The sequence below is a fragment of the Oncorhynchus kisutch genome, linkage group LG28 (assembly GCF_002021735.2).
Source record: "Oncorhynchus kisutch isolate 150728-3 linkage group LG28, Okis_V2, whole genome shotgun sequence".
In the NCBI taxonomy this organism is placed as follows: domain Eukaryota; kingdom Metazoa; phylum Chordata; class Actinopteri; order Salmoniformes; family Salmonidae; genus Oncorhynchus; species Oncorhynchus kisutch.
Genome location: NC_034201.2, coordinates 5209288 through 5236479, shown reverse-complemented (window position 1 = coordinate 5236479; position 27192 = coordinate 5209288). Strand labels below are relative to the sequence as shown.

Here is a 27192-nt window from a genome sequence, read left to right as displayed (position 1 = left end):
ATTAGAGAAGAGTATAGGTCAGTACAATAAAGTACCGTACTGTACTGTACAGTAGAGTTTAGTACAGTAGAGCACACTAGAGTAGAGGACAGTATACAGTAACATATATTGTACTGTACTGTACTGAACTATACTCTATTTTGCTGTACTGCATTATAAAGAGGGTATTCATAGGAAGTGTTACAAAAATTAGGAAAAATAAGTAGATGTAATTAGAAGTAGAAGCAATTATAGCATGATCACTTACTATAGGCTAAGTAAAAGTCCTGATGATTATGATGATTATGATGTGTTCTGACCTAATAGATAGAGTCTTAACTTAAGGAGAAGAGAACCCCACATTTTTGGTTCGTGAAAGGGATACAGTTGTAAATCTACTATAATCTTTTACAAATATAGGCCTAGGCCCTACCGCTTGGGGGCGCTGTTTCCCAATTAAAGGCAAAAATAGGCAGATAAAAACACGAATTTCTCTTGCTGTTTTTTTTACCTTTATTTAACTAGGCAAGTCAGTTAAGAACAAATTCTTATTTTCAAGGACGGCCTAGGAACAGTGGGTTAACTGCCTGTTCAGGGGAAGACCGACAGATCTGTACCTTGTCAGCTCAGGGATTTGAACTTGAAACCTCTCTGTTTGTAGTCTAACACTCTAACCACTACTAGGCTTTTGGGATAGTCTAAATTACACAATATTCCTAATAATTTCACGGTATGAGGTACATCAATCAAACAAAACAGCAATGGTTTATTGATTTTATTCAAATCCAATGCATATTCAGTGCATCTAGAAGGACACAATTTGATTAGGCCTGACTAACACACGTGGGTAAACATCACAAACGGCAACATATCCAAATATTATATAATTGGAGCGTTTCTTTTCACCTCCACAGAATTCATGTGATGGGATTGTTTCTCATCTGGGTTTCTTAAATTAGTACACTGAAGTTTATTCTGTTTATTATGAGCAGCCTCAACGACGAGGTCTACACCACATAATGCTGTTAACTTTATTTACTTTAACAATTACTTAAGATATTTTCTGACGGTGGGCAAAAAAAAGCACCAGCAGTGAAATAGGATCCACTTCCTCTCGACGACGTCATATCCCCTTGTCCTCATGACCATTTATCAGATCTTTACAACGTCAAAAAAAACAAAAAAAAACACTGCTTCATTTAAACATGGTCGTGATTTTTGGAGCACCAAAAATAAGCATTCTTCCTACATGGACTTCAGAGACGCTGGGATGTTCCACGGGAGTATTGCAGGGGTCCAGTTTCACAAGTGGTGGCAGCAGAGGCCATCAGATGGGTGGTCTGGATCCTGTCTGTGTCCTTTTATTCAACCCTGTTCCCTATTCACCCCCCTCTTTCAGAACTATTCACTAAAAAGACAGTGTCACCTCTAATGGTCAAGCACGAGATTTCACCTTGTTTTCCCCCTCTGACTTGGAGGTGCTGATCCAGCGGTAACAGTCAGTGATGCTCTTGTTTTGTTCTACAGCACAGCTAGTGCAGTACACAATGCCTAGAGCCAGCATCACCACAATGAAAACACACAGGGGCACCAGGAGTGCTACTAGTAGCCAGCTCTTGTCATCCTTCCTTTTGCCTTTACTCTGAGGCCACTGGGCCCCTGATGCAAACACTGTTTGGGCTGGAGGTGGGACTCTGAGCGTGGTGGTGGTGGCCTTAGCGTCAGAGTCTATGTCTGGGGTTTCTACCACTCTCCCAGCTCCCTTGTCATTCTGGACTGCTGGGCGGTGGCTGTCACTAACCCTGGACACCACTGAGGGATCACTGGAGGAGCTGGGTGAGGGTGTGACAGTGTTCCGAGCGGGCTTTCTGCGTGCGAGAACACCCCATTGTGAGTTATGGCCATCCGACGGCCTGCGACGAACCGGTGTAGATGTTGTCTCCTCATGCGGGGCCTCTGTAAACCAGCCCAGGTCAGTCGGAAGCCTCTCAAGGACTGCCTGCTCGGTCAGCCACTCCAAACGTGTGGGGTCTGTAACCCAGTCTTGGTCTGTAACCCAGGTTTGGTAGGACGAGGTGGTTGTTGATGAATACTGGTCATCGCCGTCTGTAATAGCCATGCAGGAGTACTGGTCTGACTGCAGCTCATACCCTGCCTCACAATAGCACTCAAACCCACCCATATAGTTGAGACACTTCTGGTGGCAGATGGCGGAGGTCTGGCACTCATCCACGTCCTGGCAAAAGCCTGGATCGTCGGGCAGCTCAGTGTAGCCTTGGCGGCAGTGGCAGGCAAAGGAACCGGGTGCGTTCTCACATCGGTGTTCACAGTGACTGGAATCGTTGCATTCGTCAACATCCACACACTCGCCATCTTCATCGGGCTCGTAGCCCTGGTTACAGTGGCACTCGAATGTCCCAGGAGCATTGGTGCATATATGAAGGCAGGGGGCCCGGAGACACTCATCCACATCCAGGCAGTTGCGTCCATCAGGTGCCAGCAGGTATCCGTTTGGACATTTGCAGCGGAATCCCTTAGCGGTCTCCTCACAGTCAAACTCACAGTTGGCATTGCCACAGGAATGGTTCGGCTGGCAGGTCTGGCCGTCCTCTGCCAGTGTGAAGCCGTCAGAACACTCACAGTAATACTGTGTTTCAGCATTCTGACAGAAATGTTCACAGCCACCATTTTCTTCTTCACACCAGTCCTGGAGGCCATCAGAGCAGAGGGGGGAATCCTTTGACCAGCCCACACTCCCGTCTTCCCTCAGCATGCAAAGAACAGACTGGTCTCCTAAGCTGTCTTCATTATCTGGGCAGGGAAGGGTGGCCACTGAGCCAAAGGGAATGTGAGTGAGGATGGTGCTGAGCAGGCTGAAAGGGGTGGTATACAGAGCAGGTCCGCCTCCCTCACTCTTCAGAGAAGGGCACATCCCCCGGTAGGTGTAGTGACACATGAATCCATCCACAGTCAGCGAGCAGGAGCCATCCAGCCACTTGAAGTTGTCGTGCTGCTCCCGGGTGTCAGCAGCAGTGTTAACACTCATGACGACACAGCGGGGCGCGGCACAGGTACTAGGTGAGTCCGCCCTCAGCCAGTTGGTGTACTGCGTGTCCTGTTCACCTGTGATCCATTGGAATCCCCTGAGTGGGCGTGTGGCAGAGCACTGCCTGGGCTGGCGATGGAGCCCCATCCACAGTCTGACCCTGGCCCGTGGTCCGCGTTGCTCCACAGACGACAGGAGCTCATGGACCACAGCCACCTCCTCAGAACTCTTTAGGGTTGCCAGGGTACCACCTTTGTCCTTGCAGAACCTTGCTGACTCCCGAAAAGTCTTGCGTTGGAAATAGACGGCGTAGCAGCCACCTGCAGCGCAGAGAGCATCTTGCTCCTGCAGCTCTTGTCCCAGAGTCCAGGGAAGCCAGCAGGCCCACAGAAGAGCAAAGGAGCGCAAGGCACAGATCATCTTCCCCATCTGTAACCACTGTCTTTTTTCCCACCTCCCTACACCTCTCTCTCCAAGTTAAATTGTTTTTGTTTTTTTAATTAAAAAAGTTTATTTCAGCCTTGTTTCAATGTTCGACCACTTCTCCCGAACAAAACACGTCTGTTATTAGTCAGAGTTATTTAGTCCGAGGCCTTCTCCTGAGCTCCCTGCTTGTCTACCTCTGCGTTGTTAGCAGCATTCTAACTGATCTGCAGGAGAAAGAAAAGAGGGGGGAGGGAGGGAAGAAAGAAAGAAGGAGGGTACGTGAAGGAAAAAGGATTGTATGTTTTTGGAAGAGGGGGCGGGTAATGACTGAGTGTGTGGAGGAGGGGGGGCTGCTGTGCTGGACGGTGGTTTTCCCTTGTGCCATATGGTTTTCATAACTTTTAATGGAATTTCTCGCAACCCTGCTACCAACCACATCAACCACTTCAGCTCCATCCACAATAATGGAAACTGTTTCACTATCCCAGTTTTTCAGACAGATGAAGAGTGGCGACTCAGATAAATCTTTGTTTTTGTCCCAGGGACTGATTACTCCTATAGTCTAGTCGTTTAGACATTTTTTTCCCTCCATTCTATTTCTGATGTATATTCAACCGTGAGACACTCCATCACGGGTACTAAATTCCATGTCCAGCTTCTTGTAAACATCTGGTCTTTTTTTGAAAGGTCTGTTGTCTGTGACGTTTAGAGAGTTTATACGTGGCTGGATTTATTCATTATATATGAATACAGTTCATCCTCGGCACACAGTTCATCCTCGGCACATGGCGCCTGAAAATGTGAAAAGACAGGAGGGACAAAATTCATTATGACATTGGTAGAGTGTTAGATGATTGGACCAAGATGTGCGACTACGCAGGTTTACAAAATCGGAGGGAAATGGAAAAGTATGCAGACAAGTACTTTTTTCGTGTGCAGGGCATTTTTTGGGTCAAGATGAAAAAGAGCAAGGAAGTTAATTGCGGCTTTCACAATACAAGTAGGAACTCTACCATTGTACAGGTCATCCAACAGTCACAGTTCAAGCAATGGCTGTTATTGTTCTCTGAATCTATTCTATTATAGTGGGTAAATTAAGTATACCTTTTGTTTCTGATACTTTAGGGCCCACTACTGCATCACTGTCACGGGCAGGTAGCCTGGCTTTGTCACGACCGTCATGGGAAGAAGTGGAGCAAAGTGCAGCGTGGTGAGCGTGCATTTTCCTTTTATTAGTTAAAATGTCGCCAACAAAACAAGAAATAACACAAACGACCGTGAAGCTAACAAAGATAACTTCCCACAATGACCAAAGGGAAAAGGCTGCCTAAGTATGATTCCCAATCAGAGACAACGATAGACAGCTGTCCCTGATTGAGAACCATACCTGGCCAAAACATAGACCTACAAAAACATAGAAAATCAGAACATAGAATGCCCACCCAAATCACACCCTGACCAAACCAAATAGAGACATAAAAAGACTCTCTAAGGTCAGGGCGTGACAGTCTTGCTTTTTTTGACCATCCCAGGGGCAAAATACAGTATATTTCAAACAGTCCAATATCTTACTGGTCTTTTCCAAGTCAAACCATTTTGGTTCAGGATAATATCCTTCCAGATGGCTACCTGATCGTGTTTTCCATAATGCTAGTAGGCTAGATACAGTATCATGCTGAGGGCTTAGAGTGCTACAAATATAGAGGAATGGGTCTTCCTGCTGTTGATATCTGGATGAATTTGTTTTCTAGGTTATTTCAGGTGCATTACCTTCAGGTACTCCACAGATTATTTTTGTCATCAATTCATCTTCATTTTTGGAATGAACAATGTGATGGTCAGGTTAGCCCTTGCCCTTGTCTTTTGACACAGTGGTAGGGAAACAACACTTAGGTCTGCTCCTCTATGCATGTCTGTATATTATGTAAGAGAATCTGATCAAGAAGTTTCAGATGTGTATCAGATTGTCCTGCTCCACTGGCTGGAGTTTCAATGCAAACAAATAGAGAACTTGAACTGTATGAGATCACTTCCTGCAGGCCAACTCTGCAGATCTTATCGAGCATGGAATCCCTTTAATCTCTCTTTTTCCTTCTCCTTTTTTAAAATATGTTTTTTACAATTTCACCTCTTGATTCTTTTTTTTTGTCAAAGCCATGCATATATCCATTCCGCAGTTTGAGCTTCCCCTACCTGGTGTTGATGAACACATGACCAAAAAAACAAAATAACTCATTTATTCAAACTTAATCATAACCAAATAAATAACTTCTATTAACTTGACTAATTTTATTAGTTTATTTCACTGATTTGGCAACACTGAATAATTTATCCTTGTATAGTTTGAAACTTGGAGTGCAGTTCACATTGAAATTATGCTACACAATTTCACAACTTCAGCAACATCTGTTATATAATGCCAGTGATTCAATATCATCAAACATTTGGGTGGGCCAACAAAAAGCAGCTAACTTCCTGCAATTGTACACATTTTGTCATGGGGAAAATATCAAATGTAGCTGTTTTAAAGCTAATTTCCTGCAATTCTACACATTTTCCATGGAGCAAAGAGGAGCATTTACAATTTTATCGCTCATCTCTGTCACGCCTGCTCCCGCTCTTCCCCCCCTGGCATTACATACTCCTGCCACCATCATTACGCACACCTGCCTTCCCTCGTCACACGCATCAGCGATTTATTGGACTCACCTGGACTCTATCACCTGTTTATTACCTCCTCTATATTTGTCAGTTCCCCATCTCTGTTCACCGCTGCTGCATTAATGTTCGTATGTCATTTGTTACCTGGTTCTGACGCTGTTCTTGTCCTGTTCCATGTCTCACCTACATTAAATGTTCAACTCCCCGTACCTGCTTCTCATCTCCGGCATCGGTAACCTCCTAATATTCACCAGGCTGAGAGGAGATAGCAAAAATATAGGTGTGTTGACTCTGATAAAGGCACTAGATTATCTTTCCTGTTAAAGGGTGGATTCCGACCCGAGTTAAGCGCTCTTAGCGATGCGTCCTCCAAAACATGACCCACCAAACCGCGCTTCTTAACACCCGCCTGGTTAACCCAGAAACCAGCTGCACCAATGTGTCGGAGGAAACACCATTCAACTGACGACCGAGGTCAGCCTGCAGGCCCCGGGCCCGCCACAATGAGTCACTAGAGCGCAGTGAGCCAAGTAAAGCCCCCCCTGGCCAAACCCTCCCCTAACCCGGACAACGCTGGGCCAATTGTGCGCTGCCCTATGGGACTCCCGATCACGGCCGGTTGTGATACAGCTCGGGATTAAACCCGGGTGTGTAGTGACACCTCTAGCACTGTGATTCAGTGCCTTAGCCTTCTGTGCCACTCGGGAGGCCCCGTAATTACATTTTTATGCACGTTTCTCTCTATGTGGATTCTGATCTTAAGCATGAGGATAGCATGCTATTCACCTGCTATTCATTCGGGACGGAGATTTAATATATGAAGGTGAGGCGGAGATGTGTCAACACAGACCGTATTCTAATCTTGATTTAATTCCCTAATAGTTCCACTACCTTTACCCACAAGGAAACCATGAATAACATCTAGTGAACCTACCAGTTCCAAGTGGGAAAATGCATTTACAGATCTTTTTTTTTCTATAGAAATAATAACATTCTCCATGAACTGTAATTTACAACTGGAAAAGAGCTAAACACAAGTCTCAACGTCAACAGTGAAGAGGCGACTCCGGGAAGCTGGCCAAAGAAAAAGCCATATCTCAGACTGGCCAATAAAAAGAAAAGATTAAGATGCTTAAAAAACACAGACACTGGACAGAGGAACTCTGCCAAGAAGGCCAGCATCCCGGAGTCACCTCTTCACTGTTGACGTTGAGACTGGTGTTTTGCGGGTACTATTTAATGAAGCTGCCAGTTGATGACTTGTGAGGTGTCTGTTTCTCAAACTAGACACTAATGCACTTGTCCTCTTGCTCAGTTGTGCACCGGGGCCACCCACTCCTCTTTCTATTCTGGTTAGAGCCAGTTTCCACTGTTCTGTGAAGGGAGTAGTACACAGCGTTGTATGTGATCTTCAGTTTCTTGGCAATTTCTCGCATGGAATAGCCTTCATTTCTCAGAACAAGAATAGACTGATGAGTTTCTGAAGAAAGTTATTTGTTTCTGGCCATTTTGAGCCTGTATTCGAACCCACAAATGCTGATGCTCCAGATACTCAACTAGTCTAAAGAAGTCCAGTTTTATTGCTACTTTAATCAGAACAACAGTTTTCAGCTGTGCTAACATAATTGCAAAAGGGTTTTCTAATGATCACTGAGTCTTTTAAAATGATAAACTTGGATTAGCTGACACAACGTCCCATTGGAACACAGGAGGGATGGTTGCTGATAATGGGCCTCTGAACGCCTATGTAGATATTCCATTAAAAAGCAGCCGTTTCCAGCTACAATAGTCATTTACAACATTAACACTGTATTTCTGATCAATTTGATGTTTTTTTTAATGGACACAAAATGTGCTTTTCTTTCAAAACAAAGACATTTCTAAATGACACCAATCTTTTGAATGGTAGTGTATCAACATATCAACTTCCCCACAGTAAAGTTTATGAAATGCTGTGCCATTATGCATAATTTAAATCGTATGGCCTTTTAATTTGCAGGGATGGGCACTCTCGAATGTCTTAACTTGACTTTCTCTTTTTCCAATTAGTAACATGTTCAATATTAGCCACTATCAGTATAGACCAATAACTACACATATCAGTATGACTAATAACCACACATATTCAACTTCCAATCTACTGTTAGTTCCCTTCAGTTGGTATAGCCTACATTATCATTCCATTTAATTCCATTCTTTCGTTTACCTTCATTTTCTTCTTCTGTAAACGCTGTCGCGTCCGTTTCGTTGTTGCCGAGGATAATTTGTAACAGTTCATAATATATAAAAACATGTAGGCTATTTCAATTGTTATGGACCCAATGCAAACCAAGCCGGAACAGTTTGAACTCGACACACGGCGCAATACTTGGCCGTGTCATCATACAGTCCCATGGTTAGTGCAGGCAATAGACAAGGGCATAACCAACTATTGTACACTATTCTCCCTATAGGGATGATATGTACACTAATTTTCCAACTTTACAATGGGTTGAATAACTGAATGGATACATTTTCAGAATGAATCATGCCACCGTTCTTTCTTTCTGGGGGTAAAGGCTCTCCAAACCTGTTTTTTTTATGGTTCAAAAATACTTTCCTAAACCTAAATAATCTACAAGATCAGACTATTTTTTAAATCAACCAATTGGTGCTGAAACGGAGACGAATATGCATATATTTAGATAGACATCTTTAATAAATGATCCCTAATATTCTGAACCCGTTCTCACGATATAGTCTAGCGAGTCTGTCAACAAAATTCGAACTAAAAGGTACACCGTATTTAAAGGGATTGCTTAATTAAGATAAATGTACTGGAAACCCTATTGAAAATCCATGAGAAAATCTGTTGGCCAGAGGGTTTTCGGTGATTGAATGAAATGTATTCAGAGCGCGCAATATAGGCACACTTGCAGAGCACTTTACGTGACTGAATAAGATAAGTCTTAATACCAAATACTGAGAAGTGGGTAGGAAAGCATACATTTCTAAGCCTGAATCGGCCCTCTAAATTAACATATGCAATAGGCAGTGGCATAGTGCATATAGCCATAGAAGCACAGTGACATATGTCTCAGTCATATTCGTGGCTTATTGGGGGTGTGGCTTTCAGTTAGTTATTTTTGGCAATCTGTCCCGTGAGAGTGAACATCCTTCCAGTTAATATGTTCTCCTATATTTCATAAAATCTGACTAACCCAGTGCACTTCTTGCCGTCAAGTATATCTGATGGTGTTTGCATGTTGAGGTAAAAAGACAAATAATGTCCCATTTAGAACAGACAAGTAAAGGGCATTTCTCAATCTGATTGGGTGGGCATGCCGACGCCCCCCCCCCCCTAGTTAATAATGAAAAAATCTCACTTTGTAAACCCCCCCCCCCCCCCCCCCCCCCCCCCAATGTTGGAATGGTATATAGGCTACAGTGTGGAGACCTGTTTTTTTTCCCCCCCAAACTCGTCTTGGATCAATCTATGAATCAACTAGGCAACCAATAGGAATGGTAAAAACAATTAAACCACTAAGAGCGGACATCTGCCCAAGTGCACACTAGACTAGACTATCTAACTCTAACCCTCTGGGACACTGACAAAACATGCAGGGGGCTTCAGCCCCACATCTCTCCTCCTGACCTTGCCGTTGCACTAAAAGCAGACGGGAGGACACAAGGACATAATACATCTGACCAGCTCTCAGACAGAGCCCAGAGACCCATGCGGACCTCTCTGGTGCAGCTCAGACAGAGGAAAGAGAGATTGTATGTGGCAGGGCTTGCTCTTTCTCCTTCTCTTTCTCTCGTTTCTCCTGGCTTTTCAATTAGTCTGCATGAGAGTCTCAGATCTGTTAGCTCCTCCTGCTTCCATATCCAGCCAGAACCCAGCCGTTGCCTTTTTCTGCAAGGACTTCTGGAGCTGCATTTTAGAATTGCAATAGATAGAACAGACAGGGTTATTCACTCAATGTTGAAGAGAATACATTCTATACAAAATATACTAGAATCACTAGGGTCCCCTTCTGATGAAATAGCATTGGGCTTCCTCTCAACTTTATGGCCGATTACACTATTACTGCCCTACCAAGCAAAAAGGCAGTAACTGCTAATTTGGTTGAAAATGAGTTAATGTCACTGCATAAAGTTACAGTGAAACTGTGGTAAACTCTACCTACATGCACATACTACCTCAAATAACCAGTGCCCCTGCACATTGACTCTGTATTATTTCACTACTGCTCTTTAATTGCTTGTTACTTTTATCTCCTTACTCTTATCTGTATTTTTTGGAAACGGCATTGTTGGTTAGGGGCTCGTAAGTAAGTAAGCATTTCACTGTAAGGTCTACACCTGTTGTATTCAGCGCACATGACTAATAAGATTTGATTTGACTTTGATTTGAAACCGAAGGTAAATAAAAGCCATTTTTATCAGTTCCACGCTATGAGCAGTTACTGCTTTTTTGCTTGGTAGAGCAGTATAGCCATTGCGTTTTAAGACACATATACAGTATGTGTATAGTCCTTCTATGTACAGTAAATACGTTGAGACATCATCCAATTGAATAGGTCCCAGGTGTGACATTTTCCTTCTCTCCTCACCACTGACGCAAAGTGCAAGTTATTGCTCCTTAATGTGTAAACCATGTGCTGCCTCCGTCTCCATGGACCTGGTAGCCAATTTACACATACCTCAGACCTTGTCTGGTGTGCAGTGCAGTGCTAAGGCCTTTTAAAGTTATTGATGGCTGGTTGTCTTGCCTTTGTTTAGCTAGTCCTACTGTATGAAGGAACCCTGGAGATATTAAAATAGCGCAGGTACTCTGTCCCAGTCTGTTTTCAGTTGACATACACTGAGTCTATGTATTCTCAAATGATCATTCTAGTTTGGGTATTTTTAAAATGTATTTTTTACCTTTATTTAACTAGGCAAGTCAGTTAAGAACAAATTCTTACTTTCAATGATGGCCTAGGAACTGTGGGTTAACTGCGTCAGGAAGTCCAGGATCCAGTTGCAGAGGGAGGTGTTTAGTCCCAGGGTCCTTAGCTTATTGATGAGCTTTGAGGGCTCTATGGTGTTGAATGCTGAGCTGTAGTCAATGAATAGTATTCTCACATTATTTATTTGCACATTAAAAAATGCAAAACAATATTAATTAAAGTTCTGTCCAGGTGGGAAAGGGCAGTGTGGAGTGCAATAGAGATTGCATCATCTATGGATCTGTTGTGGCGGTAAGCAAATTGAAGTGAGCCTAGGATTTCTGGGATAATGGTGTTTATGTGAGCAATGACCAGCCTTTCAAAGCACTTCATGGCTACAGATGGCACCGGTTGGTTGTCATTTAGGCAAGTTAACTTAGTGTTCTTGGGCACAGGCACTATGGTGGTCTGCTTAAACATGTTGGTATTACAGACTCAGACAGGGAGAGGTTGAAAATATCAGTGAAGACACTTGCCAGTTGGTCAGCGCATGCTCGCAGCACACGTCCTGGTAATCCCTGCGGCCTTGTGAATGTAGATCTGTTTAAAGGTCTTACTCACATCGGCGTGATCACACAGTCATCCGGAACAGCTGGTGCTCTCATGCATGTTTCAGTGCCATTTGCCTCAAAGCGAGCATAGAAGTAGTTTAGCTCGTCTGGTAGGCTTGTATCACTGGGCAGCTCTCGGTTGTGCTTCCCTTTGTAGTCTGTAATGGTTTGCATGCCCTGCCACATCTGACAAGCATCAGAGCCGGTGTAGTATGATTCAATCTTAGTCCTGTATTGACGCTTTGCCTGTTTGATGGTTCGTCGGAGGGCATGGCGGGATTTCTTATAAGCTTCTGGTTTAGAGTCCCGCTCCTTGAAAGCTGCAACTCTAGTCTTTAGCTCAGTGCGAATCCATGGCTTCTGATTGGGGTATGTACGTACGGTCACTATGGGGATGACATCATCGATGCACTTATTGATGAAGCCAATGACTGATGTGACTGATGTGATGTACTCCTCAATGCCATCAGAGGAATCCCGGAACATATTCCCAGTCCGGGGCCCGCAGAGAGGGTCCCCACACCAGAGGCGCCCAAAGCGGGGTGAGGCAGAGGTGGAGCGGGGTCTACGTTCCACACCAGAGCCGCCACCGCGGATAGATGCCCACCTGGGCCCTCCCCTATAGGTTCAGGTTTTCCGTCCAGAGTCCGCACCTTTGGGGATGGGGGGGTGGGGGGGGTACTGTCACGCCCTGACCATTGAGAGCCGTTTTATCTCTCTATCTGGTTTAGGTCAGGGTGTGATGTGGGGTGGGCATTCTATTTTTTGTTTTCTAGGTTTCTTTATTTCTATGTTTTGGCCGGGTAAGGTTCTCAATCAGGGACAGCTGTCTATCGTTTTCATACTTAGGTAGCCCTTTTTCCCTCCTTTCAGTGTGGGTAGTTAACTTTGTTTGTGGCACTTAGCCCTGTAAGCGTCACGGTTGTTTCCTTCGTTTGTTGTTTTGTTGGCGACCTTTTAAAATAAAGTTAAATGTACGCTCACCATGCTGCTCTTTGGTCTACTTCTTTCGACGGCCGTGACAGTGTTCTACAGCTTATCATGAGATACTCTATATCGTGCACCAGCTGTTATTTACAAAAATACATAGCCCTCCGTCCCTTGTCTTGCCAGGCGCCGCTGTTCTATCCTTGCCAGTACAGCGTATAACCAGCCAACTGTATGTTGATAGTGTCGTCGTTCAGCCACGACTCCGTGAAGCATAAGATATTACAGTTTTGAATGTCCCGTTGGTAGTTTAATCTTGCGCGTTTAATCTATTTTTTTTCTCCAAAGATTGCATGTTTGCTAGCAGAATGGAAGGAAGTGGGGGTTTATTCGATCGCCTAAAAATTCTCAGAAGGCAGTCCGCCCTTTGGCCCCTTTTTCTCCGCCGCCTCTTCATGCAAATCACGGGGATCTGGGCCTATTCCCGAGAAAGCAGTATATAGTTTGCGTCGGGCTCGTCAGACTCGTTAAAGAAAAATAAATATTCTGCCAGTCCGTGTTGAGTAATTCCAGTCCTGATGTCCAGAAGTTATTTTCGGTCATAATAGATAGTGGCAACAATATGTACAAAATCAGTTACAAAAAACGCAAATAAACTAACAAAAACACAATCGGCTGGGGACACGTAAAACATCTGCCTTCTCCCCCGGCGCCATTTTTAAAACACATGATTGGAAATATATACAAAGAAGAAGGAAAATATTGTGAGTTTTACTTGAAATTCAATCATAATCTAAATAAAAGGCTGATAGGCACAGGGATAAGACGTTAAGTCGAAAGTCCCTTAAAGGCCCAGTCAAAAAAATATGTTTTTGTTGTGTTCATATCACAATGTACAACAGCTGATGAACTGTAAAAGTGTGGAAAAATTTGACCAGTGTTATCTCCTGATAATTGCTGGTTGAAAATAAAATCTACGCAGGACCTTCTAATCAGCAGGTTTGAATTGAAATGAATGTCATTGAGAAAACAGAAATGTGTCAATGTATATTTTCATCCTATCTGAATAAAAAAGTAATCCAAGAATTAATCATCTAGTTTTTCAAAAGTATCTGTAATGGGATTACAATATTTTAGCTGGTAACTTAACTGATTACATTTCTTTTGTAATCAGATTACATGCAACTTTACATGTAATCAGTAACTCCCCAACCCTGCCGCTGGAGACTCCCATTAGACATACTGAAACAATGAACTAAAGCCATATGGTCAACTAATGGAAGGGAACAAATTCCCATTGATTTTGGTATGGAGTAAAGGAAAAATTGAATAATTATATCCACATCTTATCCACACCCTGTCTCAAACAGTTTGCAATTAATAAGAAAATGTTTCCAGGGTATCACTCTTTCACAAACAAAAAATCCACATTCACATTCAAAATTCAAAACACTCATTCAACATTGAAACCTTGACCGTGAACAGTAGTTTCATGGAGTTAATGTGTTCATTGTGGAATTCCCTGTTTATTACCCCGGGTTCCTGCTGTTAATGACGGGGGTGCATAGACGTCCCATCAGGGTGGCGTGTCAACATAATAGAGCTATAATGAGCTCCCTAATAGGACCTATTTATCACTATAGGAAATGTCTACACCAGAGAATTACATGTAAATGATAGGATCTATATGGTCCACACAGCTATCTAAGGCTGCAGATACAGCCTAGTGTGAGAGTACAAATACATGTAGTTCAGCTACAGCGGGGTTGAAGCCCCCCTGGGTTCCTGCTAGGAGAGATGAGTGGAGGCTCCGGGCTATATCTGCATATAGAGGATGACCGTATTATAGTGTAAGTGTTTTGAGTGCTGAGATGACAGATACCAGAATGGCAGATGTTTTCCTCCAGTCTTAACTCTGTTCAGTCTCAATTCTTGCACAAAGAGGTGGAAATGGAGAACCTCCTCCCGTTACAGTGCTTAATACGTCCCGGATAGTTGCAGTGTTTTTTTTAACAAGGGAAAATACTCCGATTCCTGGGCCAACACTGAAATCTCTGTCCAACACATTAATGATATATCTGTTTCCTTCATCAAATTTTTTTTAGGCTAGCTATTAAGACTTATCTTTGGTGGGAAATGATGTAAATACTTGATCTGTGTTTGTGTATCAGTGGGTGGCTAAGATTGATAAAGATTGCCCTACTTTGAGCAGTACTCTCCCAGAGACTGATTTGTTCTGTCGTTCAGACTTACACCCGTGAAGAGTTCATTGAAACGTTCTGATTATTATCGCCACCTCTTCTCCACACGGGATTTTGTCAACACATTTGCGACGGGGCTCTTGCTGAAATGCTCATCTAATCTTTATAGTTCTGTACGTCCTGTACTCACAGTTGCGCATATTTTATTTCACAACGCTACAGTATGATGCCGCGATTAACGTTTAGAGTTTGGAGATGTATCACTTTGGTGATTTTACAGTGAGTCCAGCCAGACAGATTTACATGTGCAAAACATTACAACTGTAAGCAAAAGCAGGAAACATATTCTGTTGCTGTCCTTTTCAAATGGCGATCATTCCTCCTCTCTTAAGTCATATCGAAAGGAATCACTGCAGTAAGAGAATATTCTGGGTACAAAATGACTCATAGATCATTCATTTACCAGATGAGAGAGCCTCAGCTTTTCCATATTTCACGATCATCAGTGTGTCCTTCTGTGCCTTTCTGAGGGCTGGAAAGAAAAGGCCAAAAAGGACTACGTGAAGGACTATAAAATGTCTGTGAATGGATCATGGTAAATGCATTAACAATAGGAGGTGAAATGGCACATTAAAGCTTTACGGAAATCAAATCCTGAGACTATTGATAAGCTTCAGACTATTGATAAGCCTCAGACTATTGATGGTTGCCTGTGGGAAAAAAAGTCCACAGACGTTCCCTCTAAAGGATAGGGTGGAGGATGCCCTTGATACTGGTTACCCCAAGAGATACAAAAGGACCAAGTTCACGCTCTACACTGTTCTCCTGTCGAAATGCTTCATTTTCCCCCGTAGTAACATATTATTGAGCTTCCTGTGTGGCTCAGTTGGTAGCTGTGGGTTTGATTCCCATGGGGGGGGAGTCGCTCTGGACAAGAGCATCTGCTAAATGACTAAAATGTAAATGGTTGGTTCTGGAATAATATTCAATGGTCCTTGAGCATTACGAAACTTTTCTGTCTAAAGAATATGTTGTGCTAGCTTTGCATAATTCTTACCAAGTGATTCAACATTCTAGATTTTTAAATATCCCAGATCAAATCAAATTTATTTATATAGCCCTTCGTACATCAGCTGATATCTCAAAGTGCTGTACAGAAACCCAGCCTAAAACCACAAACAGCAAGCAATGCAGGTGTAGAAGCACGGTGGCTAGGAAAAACTCCCTAGAAAGGCCAAAACCTAGGAAGAAACCTAGAGAGGAACCAGGCTATGTGGGGTGGCCAGTCCTCTTCTGGCTGTGCCGGGTGGAGATTATAACAGAACATGGCCAAGATGTTCAAATGTTCATAAATGACCAGCATGGTCGTATAATAATAAGGCAGAACAGTTGAAACTGGAGCAGCAGCACAGTCAGATGGACTGGGGACAGCAAGGAGTCATCATGTCAGGTAGTCCTGGGGCATGGTCCTAGGGCTCAGGTCCTCCGAGAGAGAGAGAGAAAAAAAGAGAGAATTAGAGAGAGCATATGTGGGGTGGCCAGTCCTCTTCTGGCTGTGCCGGGTGGAGATTAAAACAGAACATGGCCAAGATGTTCAAATGTTCATAAATGATCAGCATGTTCGAATAATAAGAAGGCAGAACAGTTGAAACTGGAGCAGCAGCACGGCCAGGTGGACTGGGGACAGCAAGGAGTCATCATGTCAGGTAATCCTGGGGCATGGTCCTAGGGCTCAGGTCCTCCGAGAGAGAGAAGGAGAGAATTAGAGAACGCACACTTAAGATTCACATAGGAATCTAATTGTGTTATTGTTTGACAGGGGTTGACAGAGCTCTCTTGATTTTATTGACAGTTCTGTCTTGATTTGTTTAACATCTGTATGCCTCTTAACCTCTCTCTCTCTCTTATTCATATAATAGGGGAGGGGACATTTACTTATATCGGCCATTATTGTTCTTTTTTTTTTAACAAGACCTCATGCACAGAGAAACATGTACATGCTCACATACACACCCCACTGATCTCTGCTTGTGGTCCTGAACCCTCTGCCTGTGGATCACTGGGATGTCTCTGGGGGCCCTTGGCCTGTGACCTGGCTATTAGCGGAGCTTGACGGTTGCCGTATGTTAATACACTCCAGGCAGTCTCCAGTTACTTCTCTGTGATGCGGCATCTTTGACCTTGTGCTGTTGCCACAGTGCCTCATGAGGACGCTGGAATGAAAGTTTCCTGGATCTTGAGTCTTCCTGAGCGGCCTCTCTGAGCCAAGTTCTCTCAATACTGAGAAAACAGAGAGAATGGAAATACTCGTTTTCGAACTGAAACCATCTTAAACCAATGCTTCTGAGTCCATTTAGAGACACTCAAAAACATATTTCTGTCGTTTTGAACCCACGTCAATTGATAAGTGTGGTTTTTATGTGAACCCACTCAGATGACAAGACACCTTGGGCAGAAACTGTCAGCTGCTAAACACATGCCTTTACACTCAGGAAGAAGGAAAATAACCACGGAGTATAACATTCCAGTCCATTTAGAGAAAAATGTACATGACACAGGGTCAGTGAACAGCAGCCTTTGTGCATTGTACTGGGAGAGCAGGGTTTCCAATAGCACAAGACACAGGAAAGATTTAAACACATTCGGGAAATGTCTGCTCTTGCACAGCTTGGTTATCACATTTTACTGTCTTTTCAACAACAAAAAATACATCTGGTGGCTGATATTCTACCCAGCATTGCTTTGATTAATATACACTGTTGCCCTCTAGGACCAAGACGGGACTGGAGCGCAGTAGTCCACACTGACTAAACACCTCCCTCTGCAACTGGATCCTGGACTTCCTGACGGGCCACCCCCAAGTGGTGAGGGTAGGTAGCAAAACATCTGCCACGCTGATCCTCAACACTGGAGCCCCCCAGGGGTACGTGCTCAGTCCCTTCCTGTACTCCCTGTTCATCCTCGACTGCATGGCCAGGCACGATTCCAACACCATCATTAAGTTTGCAACAGTGGTAGGCCAGATCACTGATAATGACGAGACAGCTTGTAGGGAGGAGGTCAGAGACCTGGCCGTGTGGTGCCAGAATAACAACCTATCCCTCAACGTAACCAAGACTAAGGAGATGATTGTGGACTACAGGAAAAGGAGGACCGAGCACGCCCCATTCTCATCGATGGGGCTGTAGTGGAGCAGGTGGAAAGCTTCAAGTTCCTTGGTATCCACATCACCAACAAACTAGAATCGTCCAAACACACCAAGACAGTCGTGAAGAGGGCACGACAAAGTCTATTCCCCCTCAGGAAACTAAAAAGATTTGGCATTGGTCCTCAGATCCTCAAAAGGTTCTACAGCTGCAACATCGAGAGCATCCTGACTGGTTGCATCGCTGTGTCATGACGTTGGCCTGGGGGATAGATTTATGACAGTCATAAATACCTCTTCCCTACTGAGGTTACATTGTTTTTTTTACTTGGTTAACAGAGATTCTGGGAACATCCGAATGTGGGGGAAATGAACTATATTCTTAATGAATATGATGTCAGTTCGGTTGTCATCTGAGACATTCTCATCAATGATAAGATGACATAAACTCTACAGTAGAAAGTCTACACATCAGAGTTATCAGATTCACATGGAATTGTTGTTCAATTTAAATGTTTGAATATGAAATGATTTGTGATGGGATGAAATGTGATTTTAGCTTCTAAAATGTGGGTTTTCATAAGATATTGCCGCTCACTCAGTGGCTCGCCCACGTGAAGAGACAGAGGTTGTAAACTATGAAACACACCCCATTTCTCCCTTCCTATATAAAGCCTTGACATCAACATAACTTCCTGTTCCGAGGACGTGAGGACGACGGTCCTATGTCAGAATGGTTCAGATAATAACTACAGAATGAAGCCAACATAAGCGTGAGCTTTGGTTGCAAATGGTATGAACTTTGAACTCTTATTCACTACAGAAGTGATATCTCCTAGCCGTTGAGTTAGAAACCGCAGCTGCAAACGCAGGTTAGGAAGGAACAGACAGAGTATCCCGTCTACCACACAATGACGTTACTACAACATATCTAATTGACCACCAGAGACATTCTTCAAAGGACAAAGGACTCGGTTTGGAACACGGCCTTCCATCTACCACCAACCTACTGAAGTGCAGCTCAGAGTAAATATTTATTGCATTTTCCTTTTCCAAATGGGCGGTAATTTAGAATGCATAAGACACTGTATTTATGATAGCACAGCTTTTTCCCTTTGTTCCTCAGTCTCCCGCTCTTTCACTCAACCCAGCCCCTTTTCCTTTGTGTAACAAGCTGTCATATCTGTTCCGCCCGCTAGGGACGTTTTCCTTTATGATGTAATTTGTAATCAAGTTATGATTAATTGTGTGTATGTGTAATTAGTTAGGTATTTAGTAAATAAATAATTAAACCCAATTTTGTATTGTTGATTCAAATTGTTAGCCAGGGTTCATGCAGATAAATGAATTTCCAACTTTCAGATGAGCCTGAATTAAGATGACAATTGATATTGACGTCTATTGATGTAAAATATTACTAGGTCTTTAAGAGTTTATTCGGAAGATAACAGCTCTATAAATATTATTTTGTGGTGCCCGACTCTCTAGTTAATTACATTTACATGATTAGCTCAATCAGGTAATATTAATGACGGAGAAATTATTTTATAGAATAGCATGTCATATCACTTAATCCGGCATAGCCAAAGACACGACAACTGCCTGGTACGGCAATTGCTCGGCCTCCGACTTCAAGGCACTACAGAGGGTAGTGCGTACGGCCCAGTACATCACTGGGGCTAAGCTGCCTGCCATCCAGGACCTCTACACCAGGCGGTGTCAGAGGAAGGCCCTAAAAATTGTCAAAGGCCCCACCGCAGTCATAGACGGTTCTCTCTACTATCGCATGGCAAGCGGTACCGGATTGGCAAGTCTAGGACAAAAATACTTCTCAACAGTTTTTACCCCCAAGCCATAAGACTCATGAACAGGCAATCAAATGGCTACCCGGACTATTTGCGAGCCTACCAGACGAGCTAAATTACTTCTATGCTCGCTTCAAGGTAAGTAACATTGAAACATGCATGAGAGAATCAGCTGTTCCGGACGACTGTGTGATCCCACTCTCCGTAGATGTTGAGTAAGACCTTTAAACAGGTCAGCGTTCACAAGGCCAGGCGTATTACCAGGATGTGTACTCCGAGCATGCACTGACCAACTGGCAAGTGTCTTCATTGACATTTTCAACCTCTCCCTGTCCGAGTCTGTAATACCAACATGTTTAAGTAGACCACCTGTACCTGTGCCCAAGAACACTCAGGTAACCTGCCTAAATTACTTCCGACCCGTAGCACTCACGTCTGTAGCCATGAAGTGCTTTGAAAGGCTGGTCATGGCACACATCAACACCATTATCCCAGAAACCCTAGACCCACTCCAATTTGCATACCACCCCAACAGATACACAGATGATGCAATCTCTATTGCACTCCACACTGCCCTTTCCAACTGGATCCTGGACTTCCTGACGGGCCACCCCCAGGTGGTAAGGGTAGGTAACAACACATCTGCCACGCTGATCCTCAACACAGGGGCCCCTCAGGGGTGCGTGCGCAGCCCCCTCCTGTACTCCCTGTTCACTCATGACTGCACGGCCAGGCATGACTCCAACACAATCATTAAGTTTGCCGATGACACAACAGTGAAAGGCCTGATCACCAACAACAATGAGACAGCCTATATGGAGGTCAGAGACCAAGCCGTGTGGTGCCAGGACAACAACCCCTCCCTCAACGTGATCAAGACAAAGGAGATGATTGTGGACTGCAGGATGCACCTGAGCTCAATTTCGAGTCTCATAGCAGAGGGTCTGAATACCTTTGTAAATAAGGTATTTCAGTTTTTTTAATAGTTTTTTTATACATTTGCTAAAATGTCTAAAAACCTGTTTTCACTTTCATTATTGGGTATTGTGTATAGATCGATGAGGAAAAACATTTATTCAATCAATTTTAGAACGAGGCTGTAACGTAACAAATTGTGGAAAAGGTCAAGGAGTCTGAATGCTTTCCGAAGGCACCGTATATTTGTATTTTCAAGTGCATGCGTGTATTAAACGTGTCTGGTTTCTGGCTTCAGGCTTCTGTAACTGTTTGCCTTACGTGCAGAGAGCAGGATAACTGCCGAAGTGTCTTCTTTGAGGTGCAACTGTTCAATAACATGGTGGAAATGGGCTGCAAGTGTTGATGTGAAACAGAGATGGGCATAGTAATAATGGTGGAAATGTCAAGCAGTCTACTAATGTCTATAAGCTGCATTGCTCTACCCACGCCAAAGAAGAGAGGAACGATGAAGATGGCAGTGGTGGGTCCAGTGCAGGGCACTTGCATGGGCAGCATACAGGCCCGGAACACCAGTTCCTCAATCAGTGGTGCCACCACCTGGTTCCTCAGCCACACCAGGTTCCCCCCCCACACACCCGCCCAGGACCTGGGGGTCTGCAGCAGGGTGAGTATCGTGATGGGTACAAAAAACACATGAACTCGTGGTCATATCAACACCGACACACTGCAGACTCACTAACACCAGGCCAACTCTGGAGAACTTACATACCAACACTGACAGTAAGCATGCCAACAGACATATTGACGCTTATGCATGCTTGATCAAACTCACCAAGGCCTGATCTAATTTCTGTGAGGTTTTCCATAGCTGACTGGGCCAGGGGACCAAGAAGACATCAGAATGCAGTTGAGAATTTCATAGGCTACAGCAGATCCTACTGTACTAGCAAATATCACCCTGACTAATGTTTCAGATTTAGACTGTTGTAAAATAGCATGGTTTCATACTTTCACATTTATTAGTGTGGGAAGTAGGGGCACAACTTTCACTGCGGACAGGGGGAGGACATGATTCTGAAATAGCATTTTCCTCATTGGAATGTAATACAAAACGAGCCAACGGTGTACTTCAGGACCATACGGACGCCTCCGAGTGGTCGGGTAGGCTGTTTGGAGTGTTTGTCCAACCTCCACTTCTAAAACTATAGTTGCGCCCCTAGTGGGAAGTAGAATGTAAAACAGGCTCACTGCTATGGTGAGAATGGAGTCTTCCTGGGGCATACATATATACGTCTACATTATAACAAATATATACCTTTTTTCCCCCCAGTGCCGGCAACAATTTAGCTAAATGCATATAGGGGAAACACTGAATACTACACAATATTACACTATGGACAGACAACTGTGACCCAGTCCACACAGGTACCAGTTGGTACTGTAGCTTGCTCGTCCACATACAGGTAACTGCCAAAATAAAGGAAACACCAACATAAAGTTTCTTAATAGGGCGGTGAGCTACCACGAGCCCCCAGCTCAAGCCTTGGCATAGATTCTACAAGTGTCTGGAACTCTATTGGAGTGATGCGACTTTCTTCCTCGAGAAACTCCACCATTTGGTGTTTTGTTAGGCTCCGCTCCAGAATCTCCCATTAGTGTTCAATTGCGTTGATCTGGTGACTAGCACACACTTTAAACCCCCTATTCTCCATTGAGACCCCTCTTTCAAAGTAACTGAGACATCTTCTTCTAGCCATGATAGCCAAAATAATGGTAAACTAGGAATTTTTACACATGACCTTAAGCAGGATGGGATGTTAACTGCTTAATTGACTCAGGAACCACCTGCTTTCAATAGATTTTATATTCCTAATTTACTCCAGTGTTTCCTTTATTTTGGCAATTACTTATATGTAAGAACAGGCTAAAAATGAACAGGATAGAATGGACACCCTGCACACTCCATCCAGCATTGACAAACTATCTTTACATGAATCATCCTTGTGGCATATGTGTGTAGAGATCATGCTGTTTTTAAGTCATTCCCTGACATGAAACGGAGTAGGCCTACGAGAGCTAGAAGAGGAACAACATGAGCATGCACAACGCTCTGATGTCAAATGGTGTAAAACTCTCAGACGAGCTATTGTTTCTGTGCTGACTGACCTCTACTGGTCATTACAGGTATCACATTCACCTGAAAAAATATGTACAAAACAGATACACAGTAAACACACAATAATGGCAATAATAACAATATACTTTATTACTATGGACTCCCAATATCTTCTGGGCATTAAGAGCATGTTACATTGTCCACAGCAAAGAAGAAATAACCATCGTGCCGCAATCTTTCCATTATATCGCTTCCCTGACCAAAAGCCAAATGATTGAATTAGTAGATTAGAAATAATCTATTTGTCATTTAAAGGGGAAATGTAAACCAGAGAGAATATATTAAGGAAGCCAACTATTTAAATGGGTCAAATTTCACTAAATGGAAAAACCCAGCAACCTTTGTGTGTTTACCAACCAATCGCAAGATACTTCTTCATCAAAAAGGCAAGGATATCAACGGTGATGCTTAAGAAAGTGGAATTCCCAGACAGTCATCAGCTCTACAGTATTTACTCAGGAAAGCAAAAGTGTTCCTCTTGCTTGAAATCCCATACTAATTTGAGACGCAGGTGATTTTTTTCTCCGAGGTCCATTCTCTCTCTTCCCCCCGAACATGTCATTAGAATAGACATATCCGAAACTAAAAGTTTGAGGAAGCAGTTAAACGTGAAAACAACTGTGGCAGGCTACGTAATGTGCCATACTCTCCCCAAAATATTGTCTAACAAATATCCAAACCTTGTTGCAATGCTGGACCATGGTGACTAATGGCATGGTTGAGTTAGTACTGTAATATGTTACCTTATAAACCAGAGGGTGTCCATACGGTATTATAGTGAGCATGTAAAAGGTCTGATGGTACTGGTACAGGAGCATTGTGACTTGAGATCAAACTCAACGCTAAAGGATTGGACATGCCTGAAAACTCCTGATGCTTACAGCCAGCTACCACTCCAGACAGAAAGAACCAAATGCAGTTGACCTTCGGTTATGCTCTAATTCATCAAACAGCAATAACACACTTACTGCTTACACACCGTCTCGATTAGAAGAGAGAATCAAAACAATAACACACTTACTGCTTACACACCGCCTCGATTAGAAGAGATAATCAAAACAAAATCACAGTGGTAAAACCACCATGTAATAATAGTATTATATAACAACGATTAAAACAGACATTAAAGATGTGGACGCCGTGATTGCAGATTTCCATTTGCCATGTTGTCCCCACTTTGAACTTTGTTTTGATAGAAAGCCTGTTATTTACTTCACCCAGTCTTCTCTTTCTCCTCAACAGCAACCCTATTACAACCTATATATTATGCACATGGGCCCAATAACAACTTCCCAATTTGAATCTCAATTCCCGAAAGGACAGATGACACAAACAGCGCTCGTCTTCACTATTTTTCCTCTGGAGTGTGTCCATAAAGCCTCTGGTTTAACTGGCACAATGGTCCTCTTATTTCACCTTCAACGATCAACAGTCTGACTAGGAACCACAAAGGCCATAAAGGGTAGTTATGTAGTCAGCCATTGTTGAAAGAATATCCATGATTTCTTTCGACCGTGTGTGTGTTTAAACAGCCAGTGCTACAGATAGATACTGGATTAGTGCTTGAATAGCTAAAAACATTTTTCATGCCTAACAACGCCAACCACATTTTTCAAAGATGTTTCTAATTCTGTGCATATTTGTGAATAAAGAGTGTGTTGGGGGGGAGGGGAACTGCTCCTTGGACACAAACCCTTCTCACTTAATTATGGGCATAGGTCAAGATGAGAAAAAAAATGAAAAAAATGTCAGTCAGTTCTTGAAGATCCCACCACCTCCATCACCATATTTTCCTGTTCTGTCAGCTCCACCCCAGTACTGTCACTCTACCCCTGGGCCTCTGGAGTTGAGAGGAGGGGACAGGGCAGTCCTAACAGCATCCTCCTCCAGACTGCCTTACTGGGGTGCTATCAATCTTCAGGTTGGGTTTGTCTCCTCCTGTCGTGGCCCCGGGCCCCATGCGCTTCTTAATCTCAGCCGCCATGGTCATGAAGGATTGCTCCACGTTGGTTGCGTTCTTAGCACTGGTCTCGAGGAAGGGGATGGATAGGGAGTCAGCAAATTCCTTGAGGAGGGTGAGACACATGTCAACCAGTCTGACTGCAGTAGTAGGGTGCTTCCATTGCAAGTAAAACACAGTGTGTCCTAACAGTTGATAATAAAGTGTACTCTAGCGACATGCTGAATTCAAGTACTGTGGTTCATCTGTATCCGATACCGCATGTGATTTGATTTGATGTTTCCTGTGGACTCACCTTGGCTGTTGTGTAGTCTACTACTTTCTTGGTGGTGAGGTCACACTTGTTACCCACCAGCAGTTTGTTGACATTTTCGCTGGCATAGCGGTCGATTTCCTGCAGCCACTGCTTTATATTGTTGTAAGACTCCTAGAAAATACCTCCGTTATATGTGGTCAATAAATAAACGTTAACTCATAGATGTTAAGGAATCTCCTTTGTGGAGAGGCGTCACTAACCTGATCTGTTACATCATAGACAACGATGATACCATGGGCTCCTCTGTAATAGCTGGAGGTGATGGTGCGAAACCGCTCCTGACCAGCAGTGTCCCACTACAGACATAAGACAAGAAAAACAAGATGTTAATTTTCCTAAAACACTACATGGCTGCAAGCATGAACTGCAATGACACTTCCCGACAGCTGCCAGGCTTGCTGGATTCAACTCACAATCTGTAGTTTGATTGTCTTGCCGTCCAATTCAATAGTTCGGATTTTGAAGTCCACGCCGATGGTGCTTATGTAACTTTCCGTGTAGGTGTCATCCTGAAATGCATCATAAAAAAAAACACACGCATATATAATCAACAAACTCGCACAATATCCAAATGTTGATTGAAAGCTGAAAACTGATCAACGTGCCAATAACACTGATCGTTTATTTTATTTTTTTACCGCAAATCGAAGCAGGAGGCAAGACTTGCCCACCCCTGAATCGCCGATCAGAAGCAGCTTGAACAGGTAGTCACTACGGGGAAAACCAGGTTTTAGAGGCTAACAAATAATGGTTAGAGACTAACAGATCTATTCTATCAAACCGCCAGCATTGACTTTTCATTTAGGTCTCTGACGAGTTAGGCTAGTTTATAGTCATTTCCATCTGAAATTAGGTTATTATAGCTAAACTACAGCAAGGGTGTACAATGAAATGTCCAAGAGGAAAACGTGGAAGAAAGAGAAAGGCGACGAGACTCATATCTCCACTCCAATTCATTGGTTCATTCAGCATACCACTGCTGACTTGCTCCTAAAGCTAAGCTGGGTTGGTCCTGGTCAGTTCCTGGATGGGAGACCAGATGCTGCTGGAAGTGGTGTTGGAGGGCAAGTAGGAGGCACAGTTTCCTTTGGTCAAAAAAAAAAAAACCCAGGGCAGCGATTGGGGACACTGCCCTGTGTAGGGTGCCTTGGTCCTGACTCTCTGAGGTCATTAAAGATCCCATGGCCCTTATCGTAAGAGTAGGGGTGTTAACCCCAGTGTCCTGGCTAAATTCCCAATCTGGCCCTCAAACCATCACGGTCACCTAATAATCCCCAGTTTACAATTGGCTCATTCATCCCCCTCCTCTCCCCTGTAACTATTCCCCAGGTCGTTGCTGCAAATGAGAACGTGTTCTCACTCAACTTACCTGGTAAAATAACGGATAAATTATTCAGCAAACTAGCTAACCAACGTTAGATCAGCAATTTTCTGTCAACATAGCTATTGGTATGATGATGACAACATTGTAGCTACCATGTAAAACAACCCGATATTATAGCAGATGTTCGGGAACAAATATGTAAACAAGTGATGACGCAATATATTTTGTTACGCGGTTGAGTTAGCTAGCTACGTCTCCTCATCTGCTGTTACTGGACACGGAGATAACAAAAACAACTAAATATCACAAACTTCACTCACTATTCAGGATTCATGGTGTGTCCAAAATACGTGTTTTCTCGGCCCTTGTCTGGGTCACACACGCGTATCCTCTTGATAGCTAGCTAGCTGCGTTGCTAACGCGTAGGAAGAAAGAATACTTGTTGTTAACGACGTTAGCTAGCTCGCCAAACCGCGTTTGGCAAATTCTTCTACAAATTCACGAGCCAAGAGGCTGTGTATACTTCGTTGGTTCGCTGAGTAAGTGTTCAGCGACTAGAATTCGTTTTGTTGCTTGATACACATTCCTTTCTTTCGCGTGTTGTTTTCCTCTGTCTCCCTTTTTACTTGTCTTCCCTGGTCTTTTGCGGCACTGTGCGCAGGTGTCATTGAGTGATGACGTCAAATCGTGGTCCTACACAGATGGGAAACGTAGTTCAGTCAAAAGCCCTTCTTACGTTATCTGGTTCAGCTGGCTCCGGGGATTCAACTGTGGCCTGTAACAG

The 27192-nt window shown here is 43.6% G+C and overlaps 2 protein-coding genes across 2 annotated transcripts; both read right to left on the bottom strand.

Annotated features, from left to right (window-relative positions):
- Positions 1 to 739: 739 nt before the first annotated feature.
- Positions 740 to 4848, bottom strand: LOC109883605 (endosialin-like). Its single transcript, XM_020475641.2, has 2 exons — positions 4556 to 4848; positions 740 to 4243 (listed from the first exon to the last, which is right to left on the bottom strand). Exon 2 carries the CDS (start codon positions 3452 to 3454, stop codon positions 1415 to 1417), a length of 2040 nt encoding a protein of 679 aa, XP_020331230.1. The 5' UTR covers positions 3455 to 4243; positions 4556 to 4848; the 3' UTR covers positions 740 to 1414.
- Positions 4849 to 22871: 18023 nt separating this feature from the next.
- Positions 22872 to 27110, bottom strand: LOC109883609 (ras-related protein Rab-1B-like). The gene is made up of 6 exons (XM_020475644.2): positions 26729 to 27110; positions 25723 to 25795; positions 25498 to 25593; positions 25285 to 25380; positions 25064 to 25195; positions 22872 to 24873 (listed from the first exon to the last, which is right to left on the bottom strand). Exons 1-6 carry the CDS (start codon positions 26740 to 26742, stop codon positions 24679 to 24681), a joined length of 606 nt encoding a protein of 201 aa, XP_020331233.1. The 5' UTR covers positions 26743 to 27110; the 3' UTR covers positions 22872 to 24678.
- Positions 27111 to 27192: the final 82 nt, after the last annotated feature.

What these genes read in the sequence shown, in the direction of transcription:
- LOC109883605 (XM_020475641.2), bottom strand. Translation starts at nt 3,454, where the DNA reads ATGGGGAAGATGATCTGTGCCTTGCGCTCCTTTGCTCTTCTGTGGGCC.
- LOC109883609 (XM_020475644.2), bottom strand. An exon ending in GCCTCCTGCTTCGATTTGCG is followed by an intron (nt 25,594 to 25,722) that starts GTAAAAAAATAA and finishes GATGCATTTCAG; the next exon opens with GATGACACCTACACGGAAAG. An exon ending in TAGACTACACAACAGCCAAG is followed by an intron (nt 24,874 to 25,063) that starts GTGAGTCCACAG and finishes ACCCTCCTCAAG; the next exon opens with GAATTTGCTGACTCCCTATC.